Source organism: Diospyros lotus, chromosome 13, assembly GCF_014633365.1.
Source record: "Diospyros lotus cultivar Yz01 chromosome 13, ASM1463336v1, whole genome shotgun sequence".
Lineage (NCBI taxonomy): Eukaryota > Viridiplantae > Streptophyta > Magnoliopsida > Ericales > Ebenaceae > Diospyros > Diospyros lotus.
In genome coordinates, this window is record NC_068350.1 from 26,903,561 (window position 1) to 26,928,006 (window position 24,446).

Sequence of the window (24,446 nt, forward strand, 5' to 3'; positions counted from 1 at the left end):
TAACGGAGACTCATGTAAGAACCTAAAAACGTAAGGTGAGGGTTAGGAGCTTGCCTTTAAACGACCGATTATTGTTTTTTCTGCTCTCCCGCTGCAAAGTAAAACGTTTTGCAAGAAATATTAAAATCACGATTTTGGAATACTTAAATTTAACCATGTGAAATATATAATCTACCCATGAAAAATGTATAATTTTCACATATGATGCTTTTAATAATTTTACCAACGTACTTGGCCATTTTAAATACCAAATAACCCTAAGAATTGCCTAATTCCCCTTAATTTCTCCTATTTTCCTCCATTAATAGCTGATACTCGAGCCCTCCCTTTCTCCCTTTTATTCTTGCGTGAACCCTGCCTGAATTGGGCTTCTGGAATGGCCAAATTAGCCTTAAAAAGACACCACGAACGCTGCTTGGCCTAGGCAAAAAGAATGGCCCAGTGCGCACCACATGGCAGCCACTGGGAAGCCACCGCCTTAGGGCCAAAATGACGTCATTTTGACACTCCCCTGGTCGAATAAAATCAGCAAAATCCCCAGCCTCGTGAGCGCCCACGCGGAATTGAGTCCGTGACCTCGCCTCCGCCTCCCTGGCACACGATTGCTCGCGCTAGCACTCACCTTCAACTATATAGTGCGCACAATTACTCTTAAGGTGACCCTAGCCCAGTTTTTGGAATTTACACCAATGCACCAGAACTTCCGGAAACCAGCACTCACACCCCCACACTTCATTTTTCCCTTATTTCACTTGCACCTTAAAATTTTCAAAAAACTAATTCATTTTATTCCATCATTATTTTATAAATACTTCCAAATAAAATAATTTATTGCCTTAATTACCTATACCCTCAAAATAACATAAATTAATATCTTCTCTTAAATCCTCAAATATTCCATAATGACTTCAAATACTGGAATCAATTACTATGTCTCCAAAATTCTGGGGTGTTACACATAGAGTGTAAGTCAAGGGAAAAATCAATGAAGCCAAGGGAGAAATTTGAAGGAGAAGTCGTGAACTCAAGGAGAAATATTGAAGAAAAGGAAGACCAGTGAGAACGTAGAAGGAAAATGACAATAAGGGCTAAGAGCAAGCTAAGTGAAAAATATTAGAAAATTAGATGAAGTTGGTTTAATTCTCACGCTTATACTGTTGTCTTTTTATGTTTTGTCAGTAGACTTTCGAAGTGTATGACAATGATTTGAAATCTTTTGAGAAAGGAAAGTTCTTATATATTTTTCCTTGCAAGCTCTTATATCTTATTCCTTTCGATTGCAAGTTCTAACCCTTTTCTCAGTTCTAAAACCCTTGGATCTTTGAGATTATTAAGGGAAAAACCCTTGTTTTTGGTAAAAGGGTTCTTGCATGTTGCCTATGTAGACTGGTTTGTAACTCTCCCTTAATTCTTGTTAAATCTTGTTAAAATATTTTGGAACTTAAAATAGGGTTTGTTTCACTCTATATTTTCCAAGGAATGGTGTTTTTCTTGTTAGGGTTGAGATCATGCAAGAGTTGTTGTGACTTGCATGAGTTTTGGTTTCTTCGGTGTTTATCTTTTGAGTCATCATTATGATTGCTTGTTCTTGAGGGTAAGTGCATACATTCATGGGCATGTCAATGGGTTCATGTGTGATCATGTGAAAGCATAAGCTAAGAGATTGTTATGAGTATGGTTAAAGTGGTGTATGCATAAGTGCATAGCATATGCATAAGCATGTTTTGAAAGGTGTAAATGTTTCATGTTTTGAATGATGGTTTGGAGTATGTATTTAATGGACTTGGGTTGAGCTATAGATAGGCCCCAACGACCATATGTTATGTGAGGACCCCTGCTCGGAGATCCTAGAGGCCTGCGAGCCCTAGGTGGAAGTCTTAAAAGACAGAGAAAAGACGCCAAAAATTCTTGGCAAGCGACATGCAAAAGAAATAAAACACTAACACAACAGAAACATAGTATATGCATATATACAAAACTGGAAGATATGAGGGTGGTAAACACAAGGTGCACCCCCTAACAAAAACTTGGGTACAAAGACCATGACACCAAAGATGTAGCTAGCAACCTCCTGTACCCCTAAACCACAAAAACCTCCCCCAAGACTGATGGTTGGGACTACCCTGTACAACCAACTATACATCCACTCAAATTCTGCTCCCTCACCCTTAGCCTTCGCCTTCCCTTTACCTGGAATGATGTACAGCAAGGGTGAGTCACAAGACTCAGCAAACAAGTAAAAGAATGATAATAAAGCTAGGGATAGATCTCTCACACTGGATATAACCCACAAAATGTCGTGTTATAAATTAAAATGTCACACCATACCATACACCAAGATATCTAGTTCTCAACATAAATATACCAGTGCACATAGCGGTCCTTGGGGCCTACATAAAAAAATGCACAACTTAACACCCAAGTCCCAACATACAAACGTACTACAGCCATGAACTGGCTAGCATAATTCAAAAGAGCCCAAGGTTCACATATCACAACCACATATCAAAGTTCTCGAGTCATAGCTACCTGAAGCCGAGCTCTACTCTTAGCAGTTGAGGGCTAACTCCATGCCACATCATAACGTAACCATGCAATGCAACAAATGATAGATGCAATGGCATAGTAAGCATCAACGTGATACATTGGCCCCCATAAGCCAAGCATCAGGCCATGCTTCACCCACATAGGAATACAGACTTAATGCAATGCTTGTGCACCTAGTCATTCTAAGATGTACGTGTCCAAGCATTCATAACTTATGTTTTCCCTAATGATGCAAGCCTAATCCCATGCACTACAATGTTAAGCAGTATAACACATAATGACAGAGTCGGTCGATAGTCTGTGACTAAGAGAAATCCATCAACAACCTTTCTTGGACCGATTGACAGTTCACTCCAGCGTCACCAAATGGTTGACACTCTACCTCACCAGTCGACAACTCCTGCACCCTATTACAACAGCTCACACTTGCGGGAATCCATAACCACAACCAAACCCCTCCAATCCTCTAGGAACCTAGTCCTAAATTGGTTCGACATCATTCCCAAGAAATAGGGGCGATCCAAACCCCATAAGTGTTTAGAAATAAAAATTCCAAGAAATCTCTTATTTAACTCAAATCCAATACCAACGGAACCAACCCCATGGATTTATAAGAGAGGAACAAAGCGCACCCATAAAAATAGAACTTGGAACCAAATCGGAGTAAGAGAGTGAGTAAAACACGCAAAGCAAAGAGAACTTACCTTTTATAGAAGATTCCAATTGTTCTATTCACACACTGTAAAATAATGTTTTTATCAAAAATAATTAGATTGCATTTTAAAAATTAAATTTAATCGTACAGAATTCCTAATAAATTTTTTTTCCACTTACATGGCTTCCTTAAACTCCAGTTGCATGAAGTTTTCCCACTTTCTTCTTGATTTCCCTTATTTTTTGCTACTGCTCGTGCTGTTTCTTCCCTAATTTTCCTTCTTCAATTGCCTTCTACTTGCTTCTGATTTCTATAGGAAATTGTGGTATAAAAGCCACAAAAATAAGTGGCTAGAAGCTGGTTGTGTGGCATCCAGCAGCACCATCGCCTTTCCTGAAATGGCGCTGTTTTGGTTGAAAAAATTCCAGCCTTTTTCCTCCAGTCACTCACATGCCTAGTCTTGAACCCACGAGTGCCAATAGCCTTCTCGCACACATGTGCCGCTTGCTCCATAAGCCTCCTCACATAATATATGCACACTTTTAATTTTAAAGAGACTTCACAATCGATTTTCAGAAATTACACCTAAACCCCAAAATTTCTAGAAACAACACTAACACCTCACATTAATAATACCACTTATACCCCGATTTCTACCTAATACTTTCTCATTTTTTTAAAATAATATAAATTAACATTGCTCCTTAAATCCACAAATATTCATTAAATCATGAATAAGTAGGTCGTTACATGTTATATGTGTACCAAGACTTTTGGTTGAGCTAATGGGCCACAAGGGTCGTATGTTGTATGTGAGCATAGGTCTTGGGTTAAGCTAATGGACCCCAAAGACCTTGTGGTATGTGATATGTTTAAGACCTTGGATTGATTGTTATGTTTATAAGAATTTATGTGGTTTCAAAGATATGCATACCTTATTCATTTGTGCATAAGATGAAGGTGCATGGCATGGGTGCATGTGATGATGTTAATGCTGTTGTGTTACATTAATTCCTGTTGGTGATTTTATCTATTGTTGACTCATATTGCCTCGTGATCTTATATTGAGTTATGCCTATTGCTCCATGTCTATTCCATATTATGCTTGTTGAGTCTTGTGTCTCATTCTTGTTTGCATCATTCCAGGTAAAAGAAAAGCTATAGATAAGGGCGAGACTAGTGGTGTGTGATCCCTTGGGTAGATACGTGTACAGAGCTCTCCTGATTAAAAGATTTTTGGGGATGGTGTTGAGTGAAGAAGCAATTAGTTTAATTTGTATTATGGGCTTAGATGTATTTCTAATGAGTTGTATCTGAATGATGATGTAAGCAAATGTTTATGATTTCTATGGAAATGGGAAATGTTTATGAATGTTTTTATTTGAGTGTTATTTTGTATCCATTCTTTTGGCACTCCCTCTTGGATTCCTTGGTTGTGGGATCTCCGAGAGTCGCCACAATTCAAGTAATATTTTGATTACTTGATTAATGTTGTTTGTTAATAGAGTACAATTTAGAGGTTATTCACAGAATGCCATACATTAGTTGACTAATTCTCTTTATTACTCGAGTAATAATTTTCTAAAAATAAACTAACTCTTAGTTCTTGGAGATAAATCTACTAATCCTTCTATTAATTGACTAATAATTAGACTACTCGATTACAGTTGAATAATAAATAAAGGGTTTTCCAACCTTTTTCTATTTTAAAAAATACTCTAGTGATAAATATTTTACTTCTTTTACTTGATTATTTTCTTCTATTACTTGGTTAATTCTAAATCATTTACTAATATAATAAGAGTCTTGTTATGATTTTGAATCGAAAACAACTACAATCAAACCATCAACAACACAAACGAATATAAAATTTAAAGTGAAAAACCCAAATTGGGAAAAACTACTGGCAAAAGAACAAAATATCACTAAGTTGATATTGGTACAATAATAGTGATATAGCTGTAATAATTTCAGGGTATTAAGTATTTTTTTATAGATCTACTACTCATCAATAGATGTATATAAAAAATGATTTTAAAAAATTCATATTCTAATAAGAAGATGATCCACAAAGAAGATACATCTTGATGAACCTCGAAGAAGATAAATCTTCTGTTGCCCAGAGAAATACCCAAGAGAGGTGTGAATTGGATTTTTAAAAATTAATTAATAATTTTAACTCTTTTAAAAACTATAAAATTTGTGATTTTAATATGTGGTGATTGCAGTATGATTAATAACAATAAAATCACACAACCACAAGAAACAAGAGAAATTTATAGAGGTTCGACTCTAAAGAGCCTAATCCTTTCTCTCAAGACTTAGCTTGAGGTTTTACTAAAGAGAATCAACATTAACTTTTAATTTGAGCTAGAACCAACATACAATCCATTGTTTAAACATGAACCACTAGCATACAACTAGTAAATATAATCTCCTCACACAACAAGTGAGTAAAATAATCAACTTATAACCAGAGACAATTACAAACAATTCACAAACGGTTAAGAATTCCACTAGCCAACACACTTCCAGCACTTCGAACCTTTTCACTCTTATTTGAATGCTTTATCAAGTTTGTTCTCAACATTGAGCCTCCATACTTGCCCTTTATATATACATCTTCCAAACACATTAGCCATTAAAGAAAAGGTTAATATGAAATTTGAAATTCAAAAAATGTTTAGGCTTTCTCAAACAATAAGAAAACATGTCTCACATTTAATTCAAAATAAATTTACTTTTTGCATGAAAAATCAAGATTTGAAAATTCAAATATAAGTTTTTGAGACATAAATGATTAAAACAAGAAAATATATCTAAAAAAAATTCTCTTTTAATTCAAAATAAATTTACTTTTTGCATGAGTAAGAGAAAACATGTTTAAAAACAATTCTCCTTTAATTCAAGATTTAAAAATTCAAATATAAGCTTTTGAGACATAAATAATTAAAATAAGAAAATATATTTAAAAATAATTCTCCTTTAATTCAAAATAAATTTACTTTATACATGAGTAAGAAATGCATTTATCAAGATATAAAAATTTAAACATAAACTTTTGAGACATAAATGATCAAAACAAGGAAACATGTCTAAAGACAATCCACCTTTAATTCAAAATAAATTTACTCTTTGTACCTACTTTTAATTCAAAATAAATTTACATTTTGCATGAATAAAAAATATATTTATATCATAAAAATATTTGTGTTATCATCAAAATCATATTTACTTACCCTTGAGCTTAACATCTTCAATTGTAGATATACCATAATCACAGTCAAATTTGGAGTCCTAATTACAATTAAATTTGAATTTCGGATCACAATTATAACAAGTTTCATCTTGACATGAAATCCAAATTTGAAATTATTTATAATTCTTTCTTCCAACAAAATCACGAAGAATTAATCTTCTTAATGAATACCAACTAAATCCACACAATGCTTACTGTAGTGGATATCTATAGCCACATTCAGAGCATAGGCAACAAGATTAGCCTCAACATATCTTTACTGACCTTAATGACTCCACATTGTAAATACTCCACCATCATCTAAATAATCTATGCCAAATTTTCATGCATCTTAACTTGTCATAATGAAAATATAATTTGATTCAATAATGAAATATCATACTTCAAAGTAGTCGTTACGAAAATCAAATAACCCCAAATAATGTCAAAAACAATTGATTAAAAAAACGTTAATAGAAAATAGACTGAGCTAGTGGATCCGGGCAACAAGTTTGGGTGAATCTAGGATGGAGAACTTTGGCAGGTCAAATCTAGTCTACTAGGTTAGATTTGAAGCAAATGGGGTATTAGCGAGTCGAGTTTGGACTGGATCTGGCCAGTGGCAATTTGGGCAAGGCTTAAAGCTTGAACCATACATCAATGACAGAGGGTCGATGATGATGATGACTTAAAGGTAGTGGCTTGGTGACTAACAGCCACAACGACTGAGGGCGAGGTAGTCGGAAATGACAAAAGGGCATAGGAAAGGTCATCAATGCAGAAGATAAGGAGGTAGTGTAGATCAGAAAAGTTAAGTGGTTGTGACGGCTGGTCGATAGTCGCATGCAAGGCAATGACGAACGACAGACAACAGACGGTAAAAGGAGTTGTCGGGAAAGGTAAAGCTGAGGGGCTATCGATCAACGATAATGGCAAGGCCAATGATGGAAGAAAAAGAGATAGTTGTTTGCATAGCTATGCATGGCATCTGATGGTGGTCAAGTCGGTTGAGAAGACGGAAAAGGATGACAGCAATGTAGCATAGTGTTGGCGGAGTTGTGGCAGAGATTATCGACGGTGGCAATCGTCGACTGTGATAAAGGTGGCAGCGGCTAAATGTGGCGACGGCAATGTCGGCAGTGGCTAATAGTAGCATTGGCGGTGGCAACAACTAGGTGGGCATTTTCCGTGTTTTCAACTTTTGTGTGTGTTTTCACAGAAAACACCCAAAACAACAAAATGTTTTGAAAACAACAAAACAACAAAATGTTGTTTTGGGTTTTCTTTACAATTTTTTTTCTTGTTTTCGAAAATGCGTTTTTGAAAATAGAGAAGAGAACACGTTTTCAGTGTTTTGAAAAATTAAGAACTGAAAACGGGCTAAAAACACCAAAGAGAACATGCCCTAATGGTTTGATCTAACGGCTCTAGTACAAGTTTGTTATGATTTTGGATCGAAAACAAACAACAATCAAACCGTCAACCATACAAATGAATACAAAATTTAATATGGAAAGCCCAGATTGGGAAAACCATAGGTAGAAAGAATAAAATATTACTAAGTTGATATTGGTATAATAATAGTGATATAGTTGCAATAATTCTATAGTATTGGGTACCTATTTATAGATCTACCACTCATCAATAAATGTATACAAAAAATGATTTAAACAAATCCATATAATAATCAAAAGATGACCCACGAATAAGATAAATCTTGATGAGTTTCGAAAAAAATAAATCTTCAATTATAGATGTACCCCAATCATAGTCAAATTTGATGTCCTAATCACAATCAAATTTGAAGTTCCAATCACAATCAAATTTAAATTCTAGATCACAATTATAACATGTTTTATTTGAGTAATTTCTTCATGTTTCTATATAGATTACTCGATTAACCTTCTAAGTCACTCAAGTAATGATGTAAATAATACCCTAAGATTTTGCCTTTAACATTTTATTACTCAATTAATGTCTAGGCTAACTTGAGTAATCATGGGTGAGTTTAAAAATTCCATTTTTGATTCTTCATCCCATGTCTTAATTGATCTTATTTTACCTATCCTAGTAAGTTTTCTTTAAATTTTACTTAAGCTAAACTTATTTCATATATAACTTGATTTCTTAGGTACTTCTTTCAGAAATATTTTTCATTTCCATGATTTTTAAGAAATTGAGTGAGCATCAACTTTCCTAAGAGTAGTCTCAATAGGATATCAACCAATATATATAACTGATGACTAGCTCATTGCACCTACTAGATTACTCGATTAATCTTCCTATATTATTCGAGTAATCTGTAAGTGTATGCTGATTTTCAGCAATCACTCAATTAAGATGGTTAGTTGAGTAATGATTCATATTACTCAATTAACTTTGTTACATCTATCAATAAGAGTAATTTATCTAATTTCACTTAATTACCTAAGATCTAAAAAGAATGAACAAATATAAATCATATGCAAACAATTTGATAATAAGAGTCATTTTATGATTTTGAAAAAATCTTTTGAATGCTCCCCCTCAATATATTCCACAAGCTAATACTTTTATGGGAGTAGCACAAGTGTATAAGAATATAATTGAAAATTATTCTTGATTTCTCATTTGTCAATAGAATGCACATTTTAAAAGAAATAGTGAGAAATCATTGCATTTTTTTTCTAATGGCACAATATTTAGAGATACCAAAAATGCAAAGCACCCAATTAGCATAAGATATTTCATGATCAAAAACCTGATTTCTCATTTGTTTTACCTAAGAATAACATTTTTCTTCAGACAGTGGATGGCACAGTAACCGGACATGAATTTGAACCTTGTCATAGAAACAACGTATTAGTACGTACAAATCCTTTGATGGATCATAATATAGCATTTTTTTAAAACTGAACCACAAAACTCATGCAACTAAAACACTGGAAGAGAACCATATACCTGAGCAGGATATTGAGTTCTCTCTTCACCATCTATGGTCCATGCATATGGATTAATATTCATTTGGCCTGGACTAGCAGCCGCGAAGATTCCATGAAGTTGTCTATCACTGTAGTTGAACAAAAACAACGGTTGGCCAGCATGAATGTTCTTTATGTACGAATGGTGTCCAGCTGGTAAGCCTGTTAAATTTTGAAACATGTACATTAGATTTTGCATGAAAAAGAGCAAGGAAATACAGAGAAATAACGTTCATCCTTTTTATGAGATGAATAAGCCACATCATCTCCTAGGACTCTTCAGCTTCTCAAGATTGTTGTTCTATCTTGCTTTAGCAATAATCATATTACTGAATGAAAAAATAATCATAAAAGAAAGAACAATACGATATACACTTGTAATAGAGGCACACCCCTGAACTAACCAAAACAAGGTAGAATTTAAAAGTTAAGTGAACGTGAGATAAAAAATACCTAGTGCAAAAAGAAAAAAGAAAAGCACAAATAACAAATATAATTTGCAATTGTGTCATATAGAAAACTGACCAAAGAGTTGTTTGGAAAAACATTCTTTTATTGTGCTGTTAGTGCAGCCAAATATGACACCACCAAGGTGACTCTTCGCCAAACCTCTTTGTTTTACATGGCTTGTTGCTTGAGTTGGAGCAGGAGCTGCACTTCCACTAGGTCTGAAGTTGTTCGTTCTTCTCCCTTTCCCCATCCTGTAATCCAAAAAATAGATGAAAACTATAATAAACCTGCAATTCAGTAAACTACTCATGATGCCATAGGAGCAAAATATGTAAATAAAATTTATGGAAATTATTAGAAGATACAGTTCTGTGACCTATGCTAGATTACCACCACCTTAACCCCATAGTCATAATAACTTATACTCCTTTAATCCCGTCTTTTTTTTTTTTTTAAATGTACTCCTATACTCTCTTTTAATTGACCATAAGGATAAAGAAGGAAAATTACAAAAGGCATGAATAAAACAAAAAATGTTAAGAAGCATCAAATATAGGGATAGTGATTGCACAAACATTCTGTAATACAAATAAAACACGTGTAATGAAAATCTACAAGTCAAATAAAAATTCTCCAGACAGTTAAAAGGTGTGAACATATAAGATTTTAAGGAGTAAACATCATTTCTTATACCATACAAAGAAAGTGTATTAATAAAAATGAAGTACATAAAATAAAGGATCAAAGTAATTTAACTGCCTATAATAGGATGGTATGATGTCAATTCATGATGTCAAAAACAGGGGTAGCAATTTAATTTTAGCATGTGCGCGAAGCTATAAGGCCACATAACCATGTTTAATTTGAAACAAAATCAGTTTCCACCAAGTTATTGAGATTAAATTAAATCATTACCGTGATTAACTTACCTGCATGCTTTTTCATTATTTCCAATGCATGAAGAATTTGCAGTGCCTACAGATGAATACTACAAAATTAACCAGAAAATAAGCATTTCAACATACAACCTTCATCATAACCCTAAAAGATGTCGTAATCTGTGTTTTTCTTCCCTGAAAAACAGCCCTAAAGAAATTAATAAAAACCACAAGAAGACCACTTTTGTCATCTTTTGTCATTAATAGCATGTCTTTACTTAAACGCCCAATTCATTCTTAATTGTGCCTATGAAACAACACCTTTGCCAACTCCTCTGTATGTATTTATCATATCTGCGGACGTAAAGAAACAGATAAAAATGCTGATCTGCATTATCCCACAACCCACACCACCACACGTACAAAAAAAAAAAGTGATGGTGCGTTAATAAAAAAAAAAAAGAAGTCACAAATACAGACAACTAAACAGGCAAAACCCAAACACAACCATTGTTACTCCATCATATTCAAATAAAACCCTAGAAATAGGAAATCATCAAAACTAGACTCCGAAGCCCAAAATATAACCAAGGCCATCAAAAGACCAAGTGAACTGAGAAAACAACCGTAAGTTTCATGTCACAATCCAATCATCATAGCCAAACGGTGAAGACAGAAGAACTCCAAACCCAGAAAATATCTAAATGCGCATCAATTGAGAAATGCAACGAGAAGCTGGTTATCTCACAAAACAGTAAATCCGTTCTAGTACGATGCATGCTCGATCGTATAACTAACATTGATAGGTGCATAGGAATATGTACAAGTGAATGATCATTATCCGTGTAAAGAGAGAAAATAATCGGATTGAGGGATGACGATCACGAACCCGAATTAGGCACTGAATATGGAAGCAAGCTTCCAGAGAAAGAGAGGGAAACTGTAAGCGAAGCGCCAAATGAAACCGGGAAGTACAAATAAATAAGGAGAAAATTGCATTTACCATCCCTCAAAGTTAAAAGTAGTATATCTCAGTAGGTAACGAGGGACAAAGGATCCACAATTTATGGGATCTCACAAATTGTGGATTCATGTGTCCATGTTATCTGCCTTTGTTTTTTCTATCTGTTAGTTTGAATAATGGGAGGATTAGTGGGTTATTTTGTATATAAGATATGGTAGGTTGATTGTGTAATGTGTGGAAATATCATTGTAACTTCCATAGTCTGATCATATGGTATCAAAGCTCGGTTCAGTCGTTGTCGATCTGCCATTCTTCTAGCAGATAAGTCAGATGTTATTGTCAAAAACACCAAAAACAAAGAAGTTCTAGCATTGCTGTCAAAACCCCTGAATACAAATCACCTCTCATAAATTGAATGGAGCAATTTTAGAGAGTGGTATCAATTAGTATTACATGTGATCAAGGGAAGAGGAAATGTGGGATATTTAACAGGAGCAACTACAACACCTCCATTAGATTCTATCACTTATAGTGTATGGGAAGCAGAAAACTCAATTGTGATGGCATGGTTGATAAACTCAATGGAGCAAAGGATTAGGCATATATACATGTTCTACCAAATAGCAAAAGAAGTGTGGTATGCAGTATAAGAAATGTACTCAAACCTTGATAATATATCATAAAGTTTTGAGATTTACTCTAAGATTCGAGACACTAGACAAGGTGCATTATTTGTCACCAAGTATTTTTAATACACTCTTAGAACTGTGGAAGAAAATCGATCTATTTTACAATATTAAATGGAAGTGTACTGATGATAGAGTCCTATACAATAAGATGGTAGAAAAAGATCGAATATTTAATTTCTTACAAGGGTTGAATCAAGAATTTGATGATGTTCGAGGACATATTCTTGGCACGAAGACTTTACCTAACCTGAAAAAGGTGTTTGCTAAAGTTCGACGAGAAGATACAAGGAGAAAAGTGATGTTATCTCTAGTATAGAGCTCATCCACTGAAATAGCAACAAAACGAAATGAATGATACAATCCAAAAGGAACTCTTGGAAAGGACAAGCGGATGTGGTGTGAGCATTGTAAGAAGTCCAACCATACCAAAGACATGTGTTGGAATATTCATTGCAAGCCCCCAAATTAAAAGCCACAAATCCAAAGGAGAAATAATGCTTATGTGGCTAAGATAACAAATGGTGCGACCTCTCAACCATTCACAATAAAGCAAATGGAAATTCTTCAAAAATTAATGACTTTCTCATTAGTTACAGATGCCTCCAAAATTGTTCCATCAACTTCTACTAGCCTTGTAGCGCTTACATCACATAAAAGGTATTGTTTCCTTATTGTCATGTAAAGACTCACACGATATAGTGAACACAGGTGCTTCTAACCATATGACAAACTCTATTACAGGATTTAGTAACTATCAACCATGTAAAGAAAATGTTGGTATTACTGTAGCAGATGGGTCTATATGCATAGCAACAGGGAGAAGAGATATAGAACTCAATGGGTTAAAGTTGAATTCAATTCTTCATGTTCCAAATTTGCAATGCAATTTACTTTCAATGAGTAAATTAACCAAGGATTTGAACTGTTCAGTAACATTTTTTCCTCTTTGCTGTAAATTTTAGGATTTGTTATCGGAGAGGGCGATTGGGAATGCTGAGGAGCGAAATGTTCTCTATTACTTGTCAGGTGTTGGTTTTCCTTCAAGACCAAAGTTACCCACTATTTTTTCCTTGTTCTCTAATTCCAAAGTTTTGTTGTGGCATCATAGACTAATTCACCCCAGTTTCTCTTATCTGAAGCATTTATACCCTCATTTGTTCGTTAATAAAGATCTTTTATCATTCCAGTGTGATCATTGTACTCTTGCCAAACAAACTATGCATTTTATCCACCTCACACATACAAACCTTATACTACATTCCATTTGATTCATAGTGAATCATAGTGATGTGTGGGGAAATGATGGCTTGTTACCTTTATTGATGACCATACCAGGATATGTTGGGTTTACTTGATGAGAGAAAAATCTAAAGTGACTACAATTTTTAAACAATTCCACAGACTTGTCACAAATATTTTCCAATCATCTATCCATATACTTCGAACAGATAATGGTAGAGAGTATTTCTCTTATAAACTGAATGAATATCTCCAAGAATATGGAATACTTCACCAAAGTTCATGTACATATATTCCTCAACAAAATGGGGTTACTGAGGGAAAAAATCGTCACTATTGGAAGTTGTTCGATCCATCATGTTTGCTAGTCATGTTCCACACTCCTTTAGGGGTGAAGCCATTCTTACATCAGCATTTCTTATCAATCGTGTTCTCTCTAAAGTCCTTCATTACCAAGCACCCCTCAATGCATTATTATCTGTCTTTCCTTCCTCTCAGGTTCATAATTCTCTTGAACCTAGTGTGTTTGGGTGTGTGGTATTTAACATAATGTTCAACCCAACCGGGGCAAGTTTGATCCTAAAGCTCTCAAATGTGTCTTCCTTGGTTACTCCACCACACAAAAGGGCTATAAGTGCTATCATCCTTCTAGGAAACAGTTCCTGATCTCATGTGATATGTCCTTTATTTAGGATCAAACCTTCTACCCCTATGTTTCTCTCTAGGGGGAGATTAATTCTCAAGGAGACAAACATTGGAAACCCAATTTCTTCGAGCCCTTTCCTTTGATCTCCTCATCCTTTCGTTCCCAATCTGAGTCTATGTCCAAAAATAATGAAGATATAAGTCAAAGGGGAGAATCTAACACTTTTGACCGAAAACCAAGTCTGGTTTACTCTAGGGGACCACAAACTCCAATGCAAACTCAAGAGTATAAATTGATGGTAGATCCCATTATAACGGATAATCAAGAAGAGGATGAGAAAAATGATCCATGTTGTGAGGAAGAAGAACCTACCAATAACAGTGATCTTCCAATTGCCATAAGTAAAGGGGTCAAGTCTTGTATGAGAAATTTCAAGTATCCTATATCGGATTATGTTGCATATACTAAGTTGTCAAGAAATTTCAAAACCTTTGTTGCAAAGATTGATGAGATTTATGTTCTTAGAAATGTTCAAAAGGCACTTGAAGATCTAAATTGGAAGAAAGTTGTGCTAGAAGAGATGAAGGTGATATAATCATATAGTTATGACAATAATACCCAAAAGGGGGGTGTATTGGGATATTTAAATTTTTTATTTAAAACTTGAAATTTTCTTTATAAAGAAGAATGAAATTTTGATATAAGATAAAAATGATTTAAAGATTGCAAATCACAATTTATGGAATAAAATGTAAGAGCAATAGAGTGGTGTAAGTGATGTATAGTGGTTCAGCTTAAACCAAACCTAATCCACTACCTTAGTTTCTCACTAAGAATTTTCAAGCAAATCACTATTACCCTCCTATCACACTGGATAGGCCCTATAGCACCAAGTTAGGAAATTACAATCCTCTTGCTTAAACGAACAAGCCCTCTAGCAAAGCTAGGTAAAACACAACCTCTTACTTAAATACAAGTAGGTCCTCTAGCTATATGAGCTAGGAACACAAAGAATGATACAAGAAATGGATATCTAAGAGTATGCCCTCTTAGTTATAGTGTAATCAAGATCAAATACAAGGCTAGAAATATAATCTTACACAATAAACATAAAGTCTTAAAATAAAGAGATTTAATACACTAATAATTAAAGCACAACAATGGGTAAGCACTTGGGAGCTTTTAGATAGATCACTTGAGTGTCTTGGATCACCCATTTGACTTCTATTTATAGAGTCTTGAAGGCTTAATAGAGAATCTTATAGTTGGAAGTGGAGAGATCACTTTGTTTCCTATCCTCAATTGAATCCCTTAAAGTCACATATCCTCAATAAATCATTTTCACACTCAAAGTTACATTTAACACCTATTAGCCAATATCATTCCTCAAAATTTTTAACAATCCCTAAATTATAATGTATCTCCTTAATTTCACGAACCACAAATTATCATAATCCCCATAGATTAATGAATCCTCAAACTTTCGAATATTTGTAGACATCTCTTCATTCACAAATACAATAAACCATATCAAACACGATAATTTCACAAAAACCATCATAAATGAAATATCGCACATTCTTTTTGTAGTTCCACACGTATCCACTTGTTTCCCTAAAGGGGTAGCCACCATTATTGGGCAGTCTAATTCTCTCAACTCTAGTTCTAGACAACGTGCATGTGATACAAATGAATGGGTAGGTCTAGGGTTTTCCAATACTTATACAAAAGTTTATGTAATGATCGCACGGGCTGGCATTGACATCTTTGCTTGTTAAATTTATCACATGTTCTAGCTACGATTCTTGACCTTCTTTGTTTGTCCCATCTTGGTTGATTTCTTTTCTTTGTGGGCAATCCCTAGAGAGATGGCCAATCCGCTGGCAGCTAAAACACACGAGCCCTTTTGGACAATCTCGAGCAATATGGTCTTTTCTTCCATAGGTATAGCATTTTTGGTTCCTCTTTTCACAGGGTTTTCCGATATGAGATTTTCAACATCTGAGATAGTTACCTTTTGGCTTGAAATCTATTTCCCAATCCTTCAAGCCGTGTCCTTTCCTAGACCTTTGAGAACGTCGAGCATTGTCCATCTGGAATAGTCATACTCCAAATTATAAGGTTAATGTTCAAACCTTAGTTGTAACACCCCGTTTTCCAGGCGTGTTATAACTTAGGATAATTTTGGGATAAGAATTTTTTTTTTATTCAAAACTATGGCTAAACCATATCATCCCTCATATCCATCCCAAAATTTTCATTCATCTATCTCAAATAAGAATCATCATAAACATCAAATGCAAAAACTAAAATCGAACCTTAACTTTAACATTAGTCAATAAAAAGGTTATACATCATCACTCTTCAAAACGTTCAGGATTCAAAGTACCAAAACTTTAAATACATAGGCAACATAAATGCGTAACCATTACATCATGCACTTTGCTAAGTGCCATTACATGCCCATTTCATCCTCGTTCCTACTACAATCTCCATCTAGAATGTTTAAATATTCCAAGGACAAAGTCCAAGTTAGATGATGAATCATCTAAGTATGGGTACATCATTCAATGCTCATGTATGTATGCAATGAAACATATCATCATTGCTCCATGTTTGGATCAACTGCACCCAACTGTTGCCCATCATTTTTACAGCCTCCCTGTCAAGCTAAGGTGTATGGGTACACCCTTGGTAGAGCAGCAACGCCAGTCCCTAATCCCAAACCCATGCGATGTATGATCGAAAATTTCATCGTGGACATATTCATATTTCATCATTAGAAAATGTAAATGCACTCTACGTGATGCATAACATACCAAGACATGACAACATGATAACAAAATGTTTGCATGAAATTAGGTTTTAGGTCGAACCACTTACCTCAAACGTATCTCAGAATATCTCAATTCTCACGCCAGGCTTCTAACATACTCAATTCGGAACCTCAACATACCCTAGCTATCATATTTATTCAAGGATATCAGTATTATATTTTTCTTAATTTTCTCATAACTGATTAATGCTCAAAAATGCCAAAAATTTGTTATATTTATACCCCTAGTTTAATCTTAACATTGGTTTTAATTGAATATTTATATTCAATTTGTGGTTATATGCAGGTTTAAAAAATTAATATAAAAATATATATAATATCTATAATATAAAAAAATAGTAAAAATAAAATAAATAAATATAATATAATATATAATATATGATATATGATATATAATATATAAATATAATACATATATATATTCTATATTCATGCATGACATACATATATATAATATATAATATATCAATAACTTATATTCTTTGTATGTAGCGTGAACCAGTGGACGTGAAGTAAGGCTAATTGCAATTTAACTTGGAGATTAAATTAAGAAGTCCAAATTGGGACCCACGCATGTGCACATTGAAAGCGAAACTGAAGCCCAGCTCGTGAAATCAGCAGGCGCACAGCAGCTTCACCATGTGATCTTCTGTCAGAGCATGCGCAAATGACCATGGTGGCCCGCGATGTAATTTCTTCTTTGACCAGGGCCATTTGCAGAATATGTACATATATATATTCATCGTCGACTTCAGCACAAAGGGAGACCCCATCCGCCATTTCTGCAAGAATAAGGGGAAAAGCACACTATTCTATCCCTTTCTTTTTGTTCTTAAATTCCAGTAGTTTTTATTTCTTCATGTTGTTCCAGTGTTCTTCATTTCAGTTACTTGCATTCTGTAGTTTTCGTTCTGTTCTTTTTATTCTATAACTTTAATTCATTGTTCATCTACATTTCTCTAATTTTAATTCCAGTATTTACATTCCAGAACTTTAATTCCTGTCTCTTTAATTTTTTCTTTGGAGATGTGTGGCTAAGCTTAAACTTGGGCCAAGGCGCGGACAGTGTCCAATGCCATAGATTTCCCAAGATAGCCGAACTTCGAATGCGTTACCAGAAACCTGATTTAATTTGAGTATTGCGCGTTCATTGAATTTTTGAATTTGGAGTGGAGCATAAGCCAAACTTAGAGTCTCCATGCCATGTATGGAGGTTACTTAAACTGGAGATGCTATCATATCCAAATCCAAATGGGTTATCTGATTACTGCATATTAACTGTATTTTAATTTATGGTAGTTGCTTAACGTAGAATCTCTCATGCCATGTATGGAGATTGCTAGACCAAGAACTACCATCATCTTGAGATGCATTTTAATATCAAAACCTCAAATTAATTCAGACATGTGTTTTTGGTACCTATCTATCTGTTGGGAAGTTATGGAACTGGCACTGAACATTGCCTTGACTCAAGACTTCTTACAGTTACAGTACTTCATTTTTGTTCGCTTAAAATCAAATGAATTGGCCTGACAACCCAATTTACATCGCGGCTCTATTTTCATTTTATTAACGATCTCCCAGTGAATCGCCCTGGACTTTCCCAGAAAATTAAATTGTGCTACAGCGCACACTCGTACAGTGGCGAGTATAAACGCCTTGTGCTTGCATGCTTGTTTCTTCTTTGTTTATTTTGTATGTGTTTGTTTGAAATAAATGCACAAGGTTAAGCGCAGCCAATAACTTTCCTCTATTTCTTCCTATTTTTTCTCAATAATTTTTCTCTATTTCCACACTAAATTCCTGAAACATTATACCAATTTTCCCACTACCATAATTCGTAAAAATAATTTCTGAGAAAAATCACTCACCTTGACTTAGCCTCTCAAGCTTCCTCGGTATGAGTGCCCTGACCTCGAAGCACGTGCCCAGACAATTTCCTGGCTCAGAGCATACTCTTCTAGCCCCATATTAATTCCTATAATTTTTTTGAATTTTTGGAAACTTTTCCCTATTTTTTCTTTCCTTTTCTCTATTTTCTTTTCTTTTCTTTTCTTTTATGTTCTTTTCTTTTTCTTTTTCTTTTCTTCTTCTTTTTCCTCCAGCGCGACTTGTTCTTACGCAAACTGTCGCCATGCCCCAACCACCTGCTCCGTCGACCACCTCCGTGCCCATTGACCGCCGCCGCCGCCCGCCAATGCCACTACCAACCATCCCTGACCCCTCACAACTGTCGACCGGCCTCCTTCGCACGCTCCCTGGTTCCGCCGCCGTGCCACCCAATTGCTGCCATAGCTGCTAGCCACCTCTAATGTTGTAATACCCGGGAATGGTATGAGGATATAAATGGTATTTAATGAAGGGTATAATTGGAATTTGCAAAAAATAAGACTTTAGGGTACATTAATGCAGATTTGGATGATCGAATTAGTCAGAGGGAGTACCCCAGAACCTAGATAGCCAAGGAAAATGGTATAGTATCGATGAGTGACTCGAATTATGATTTTTAGTGATGAAAGAAATTGGATTGGGAATAGTTTTCGTTACAGCTGTTGACCGGGCTGAGAAAACCAAATCGACGTAGGAGACGTCCGAAAAATCAACAAAGCATGTCAAGGACTAATATTTTATGTGTAGAACAACCCTTAAGTGATTTCGGGTTAAAACAAATGGATTTAAGGTCAAAACGATCAATCGGGCCTAAGTGCAATTTTCTAATTTTGCCCGAGAGAGGTCAAAACGGTAATTTTTTGAAAGTTTCAAGGACCAAATGAAAAGTAAAAGACTTGTGGTCCTTGGTAATGGTGTTGGAAAGATTAAGGGTATCATGGTAGGGGCTAAAATGGAATTGGAAGAAAGCAGGGGGTCAAAGTGCAATAAACTGACAAATTGCAATGTGAACGCGAAGGGGGAAGTTGACCACCGGACTGCCACCGCGTGTGGCCACCGTTTCAGGTGATGGGATAGCCGAGGGTGGCTTGGGGGAGATGCTATACAGCGGTAGGAAGGCTTGGGGGCCAAGTTTGGCCGCTGATTGGCCGGATTTTGGCCGATTTTTGGGTATAAAAGGGAGGCCAAGAGTTTTGTTTTTTTACAAGAAATTGCCTGCATTTTGGTACGATTTTGGGAGCTTTGATAGAGGGCTTTTGGTCGAGAGGGATCAAGGATCACTTTGGGAGCATTTTGGAGTAAGTTTGGTGGTTGTTTGAAGCTCGGTCGAAGGTTGGAGGCAGTCTGCCACCGCCGACCTGCAACTTGACTTTCAAGGCCTTTTTTGGTGTCCTTTTGGCCTGATTTTTGTGGGGTTGTGATCAACTAAAGAAGGGCTTTAAGGGGGTACCGGTTTTGTAGCCATCGGAGCAACCGCCGACGACTGGATTTTTAGAGAAGACGATGGCGCGTGCAGCCACGCGCCAGCTTTCACTCTCACACACACGCCTAGCGCGTGAGAGCGCATGAGCAAGGACTTTTTGGTAATTTTAATTCCAAATTTTTTATTTAATTATTTTAGGATTTACTGTGTTGAAATATTTTGGAAAATGGTTGAGGAAATAATTATTTTAGAATTATCGAGGTGAAAAATGGGAGAAAATAGAGGAAATTAAGGAAAATGGATTTTAATGCTTCCTTAAATTAAATATGGTATTTTAGGAGTGTCGTGGCTCGAGGTTGAGTATAAGTACGAGTATTTGTTTTGACATGCAAAACAAGGTTGTGCACGAGGATCGAGGTGATCCAAATACGTCGAGGTGAGTGTTCGCCCCCAAAACTTGTTTACTGTGAGTTGTTCACTACAAAAACTTGGTACTTGTTTAATCTAAACGTGTTGTGATTTCATGCAAAATGGTTTTGTGCATTGAAACGGTAACCGGTGACGGTTGGTTTTATGAGGGAGGTTCGTCCCTAAACGTTTTGAACTTATGCATTGCATTTTATAAATTGTTGTTTATATGATGCATTGAATTGTGAAATGTGGCATTGTCTTGCGTTTTGTGTGTACGTATGGAATGTCAGCCTAAGATGTTGTCTGGATAGTGTAGCCATAATTCTCCAAGGGCGTGACGGAATAATAGGGGTATCTGATGTTGGTGTGCATATCAGGATAGCCGCCTTGGTTTCCGTGCTAGACCGTTTGGTCAGGGAAGAAGTTGCACTAGGACAACTAGGTGGTCCATACTATGTTGTTCATATGGGATGTCAGCCTAGGATGTTGTCTGGATAGTGTAGCCGTAATTCTCCAAGGGCGTGATGGAATAATAGGGGTATCTGATGCTGGTGTGCATGTCAGGATAGCCGCCTTGGTTTCCATGCCAGGTCGTTTGGCTAGGGAAGTTGCACTAGGATGACTAGGTGGTCCATGTGAAATTTTGGAATTGGAATTGTATGATGGTTCCTGGATGCTTAAGGTGGGAATGTATTCTAGTGAGATGCGTTGGCAAACCCATTTAAGCTAGAATCGCGTTGCGTCGTTGAGTCATTATTAGTGGCATAGCTATAATACCCCATATTTTTGTGAAGATGCCACGTATTTTAAGTGAGTTTAAAATACCAAAAATATGTTTGAATTGGCAACGAATGACCAAATCAGTCGTAGGGAGTACCCTAGAGCTTAGATACCTAAGGTTAAAGGTATATTTTTGATGAGCGTCTCGAGGCGAGATTTATGACGCTGAAAGAAATCAAATTAGAAATGGTTTTCGGTTATGCTAAGTTGTAGCCTAAAAAGACCGAATGATGGTAAGGGGCTTCCGAAAAATTGTATATATTGAGTAATTTTGAGTTATTAATTTTGGAATTGTAAGTATCTCGATAAATTTGATGTTTGAGGGTGTAATTGTAATTAGAAAATTATCCAAACGAAATAATGATGAAATTAAGAGCTTATGTGGTAAAAGATTGAAGTTGAGGACTTGAAATAAGGGCCAAAGTGTTATTTGAAAGAAGTTTGGGGTTTTAGCTTGGATTCCAAAAGTTCAATTCATTCTAGTTTTGGATTTCAAAAGCCACTCAATTATGGCTTTGAGTCTTTGGAGTCCATGGCTAAGATTTTGACAAGTGGCATAATGTGATTGGTTGGAGAAATCTATAAAAAGGCACCATGGGTTCTTCACAAATCATTCCAACCAAATTTGAGGAGTGAAGCACTCTAAGAGGAGGAGCTTTCTCTAGAGAGAGAGAAGGGAGTTCGGCAAGAAGGCGGGAAGAAAGCGGCGAAGAAGCGGCGGAGAACGAGCCTCGTTGGAGTTGTAGGTCTTCACTAGAATTCGCCAAAATCAGTCAGCAAAAAAGCGAGGTAAGTTCGATTTTTTTGATAATCCTGTAGAGGGGGAAGAGAGGGTCGCGTAGATTCAAACGGGGGTCGAATCGGAGTTAAAACGAGGGCGATATGGCCGAAATACCAAACCGAGGCGTTGTTGTCCGAAATCTGCTGCCTGCGTGTGAGTTACACGGGCCGAAAAATGCATGCGCGTGAGGGTGCGTGGCCTGCCTTTCCAGGGAGCGTGAGGGGCTTTTTTTTCTCCAAATTTTCTAGTTATACCCCTAATTTAATACCCTTCAACCTTATGTAAAAATATTTGAGTTTAGGTTTACCAAAATGTGTGTTTTCTGCAGAAACCTAGGCCGTTTGCAGTGAAACCGTACCGTTTAAGAGATAAACCAACAAGGTGAGACTCCTATACTCCAAATCCTATTTTTTATTCTCTTATGAGAGACTTCTATTGCATGAGATGTGTTTCGTGAAGTTCTCACACATAAACGCTTGTTATTCTCTTACGTGAAATCATGTTGCATATATGAACTGTACTTTTCTAAAAAATATATGCTGTTGGCTTTTTTTAACTGTTGCATTTATAAAATTCGTGTGGCCATACTGTTGTATCTATTTGTTGTTGGCCGAGGGCAAAAGTTGGATATCCCCCGAGAGGCGCTATGCGTGCGCCTCTCGTGGGGAAGACTGTGAGCCTAAGGGACAACGGATGTGGTGCTTGCATGAGTGCTATGAGGTCAGGCCGAAGTGACATGGTTAGGGACCTCCCGAGAGGCGCTATGCGTGCGCCATTGAGAAAACTCTCGTTGGAGGAGGCTAACGTGTTCACGAGGCACTTCGGAGTAGTTCTCGTTGTCTTCTCATACATTTTATACCTGATCATGCATCGATATAAACTATTTTTTTTTTGGAGTTTCTCACTAAAAGATTCATCTTCTAATTGGACTATGTCCCTGGAATATTCAAACGTTCCAGGTTCGACGAGCGGCTCTAAGGGAAAGGAGGTAGCTGAAGAATGTATGTCTTGGATATGTTTAAGACGTTCAGTTATATCTTGTGAGAGATGATGTCCATGTAATTCATTTTGTAAACGTCTTGAACAATTTTATGATAAATAAAGTATTATGGTTGTGAACCATATCAGGTTCGATCTAGCTTCCGCATAAGAGATTTTAACGCCTATCTTAGCTATTCGATTATTGGGTTTGTTAAGCTGAGAAGGTGTAAATTTGGATTTTTAGGATATTGTGTGATGTATGACAACTATTGTGATATGAAAACTTTTTATATTCCCGAAATCCTAAGTCATAACACGCTCAAGAAATTTGGGGTGTTATAGTTGGTATCAGAGCGAACCTAAGGAAAGTTCGCTTGTGGCATGATGAGTAAAGCTATCGTAAGTTTTGGGAATTAGGTTAGGATTTTTTGAAATATTTAGTGGCATACTCTTGTTGCTTATTCAAATTGAATTATGCCATGCCGTGATGATTTAATATATCGCCTTGTCTTCTTGCCAGATGGTGAATACAAGAAGGAACAGGAATGAGAGAGGCAATGGCGAAGAAAGCAACACCAACCCACACCCAGGAGGTGGTGTGGAAGGTCAAAGAGATGCACGAGCTGACCTCGGTGAAGGCCGGATTGATAGGATCGAGAGAATCCTAGAAGGCATGGCTGGGCGAATTTTGGAGTTGCAGCCCGAGCAAAGAAGAGTAGATTCCTTGGAGAGGTATCTACGACAAAACCCGCCAGTGTTTCGAGGAAAACCGATAGATGACCCCGCAATCAGTGAATACTGGTTGGACCAGATTGCAAAGATCCTACAAATATTGAGAATCCTGAATGAACACAAGGTCGAGTGTGCGACCTATATGCTGGAAGAGGAAGCTGCCCAATGGTGGAGGTCTATGCAGTGAGCAATACCTAATCGGACAGGATCTCAGGGGTCAGCAACAGATGTAGAATTGGAGCAGGCACCCCAGATGTCGTGGGAACGGTTTAAGGAACTGTTCAACGGGAAATTCTTTCCCACTTGCTGGAAGTTGGCTAGAGCTCGAGAGTTTATGAACTTACGA

The 24,446-nt window shown here is 36.3% G+C and overlaps 1 protein-coding gene across 1 annotated transcript; it reads right to left on the reverse strand.

Annotated features, from left to right (window-relative positions):
- Positions 1-9,353: 9,353 nt before the first annotated feature.
- On the reverse strand, positions 9,354-19,316 carry LOC127788159 (DCD domain-containing protein NRP-A-like). The gene is made up of 5 exons (XM_052316269.1): positions 19,224-19,316; positions 16,281-16,359; positions 10,780-10,825; positions 9,926-10,137; positions 9,354-9,562 (listed from the first exon to the last, which is right to left on the reverse strand). Exons 1-5 carry the CDS (start codon positions 19,314-19,316, stop codon positions 9,354-9,356), a joined length of 639 nt encoding a protein of 212 aa, XP_052172229.1.
- Positions 19,317-24,446: the final 5,130 nt, after the last annotated feature.

Excerpts from the sequence above, each read along its gene's own strand:
- LOC127788159 (XM_052316269.1), bottom strand. The coding sequence starts at position 19,316 with ATGGTTGGTAGTGGCATTGGCGGGCGGCGGCGGCGGTCAATGGGCACG. Across the intron at positions 10,138-10,779 it reads AATAATGAAAAAGCATGCAG|GTTTATTATAGTTTTCATCT; the intron begins GTAAGTTAATCA and ends ACTGAATTGCAG. Across the intron at positions 9,563-9,925 it reads TTTTTCCAAACAACTCTTTG|GCTTACCAGCTGGACACCAT; the intron begins GTCAGTTTTCTA and ends AAAATTTAACAG.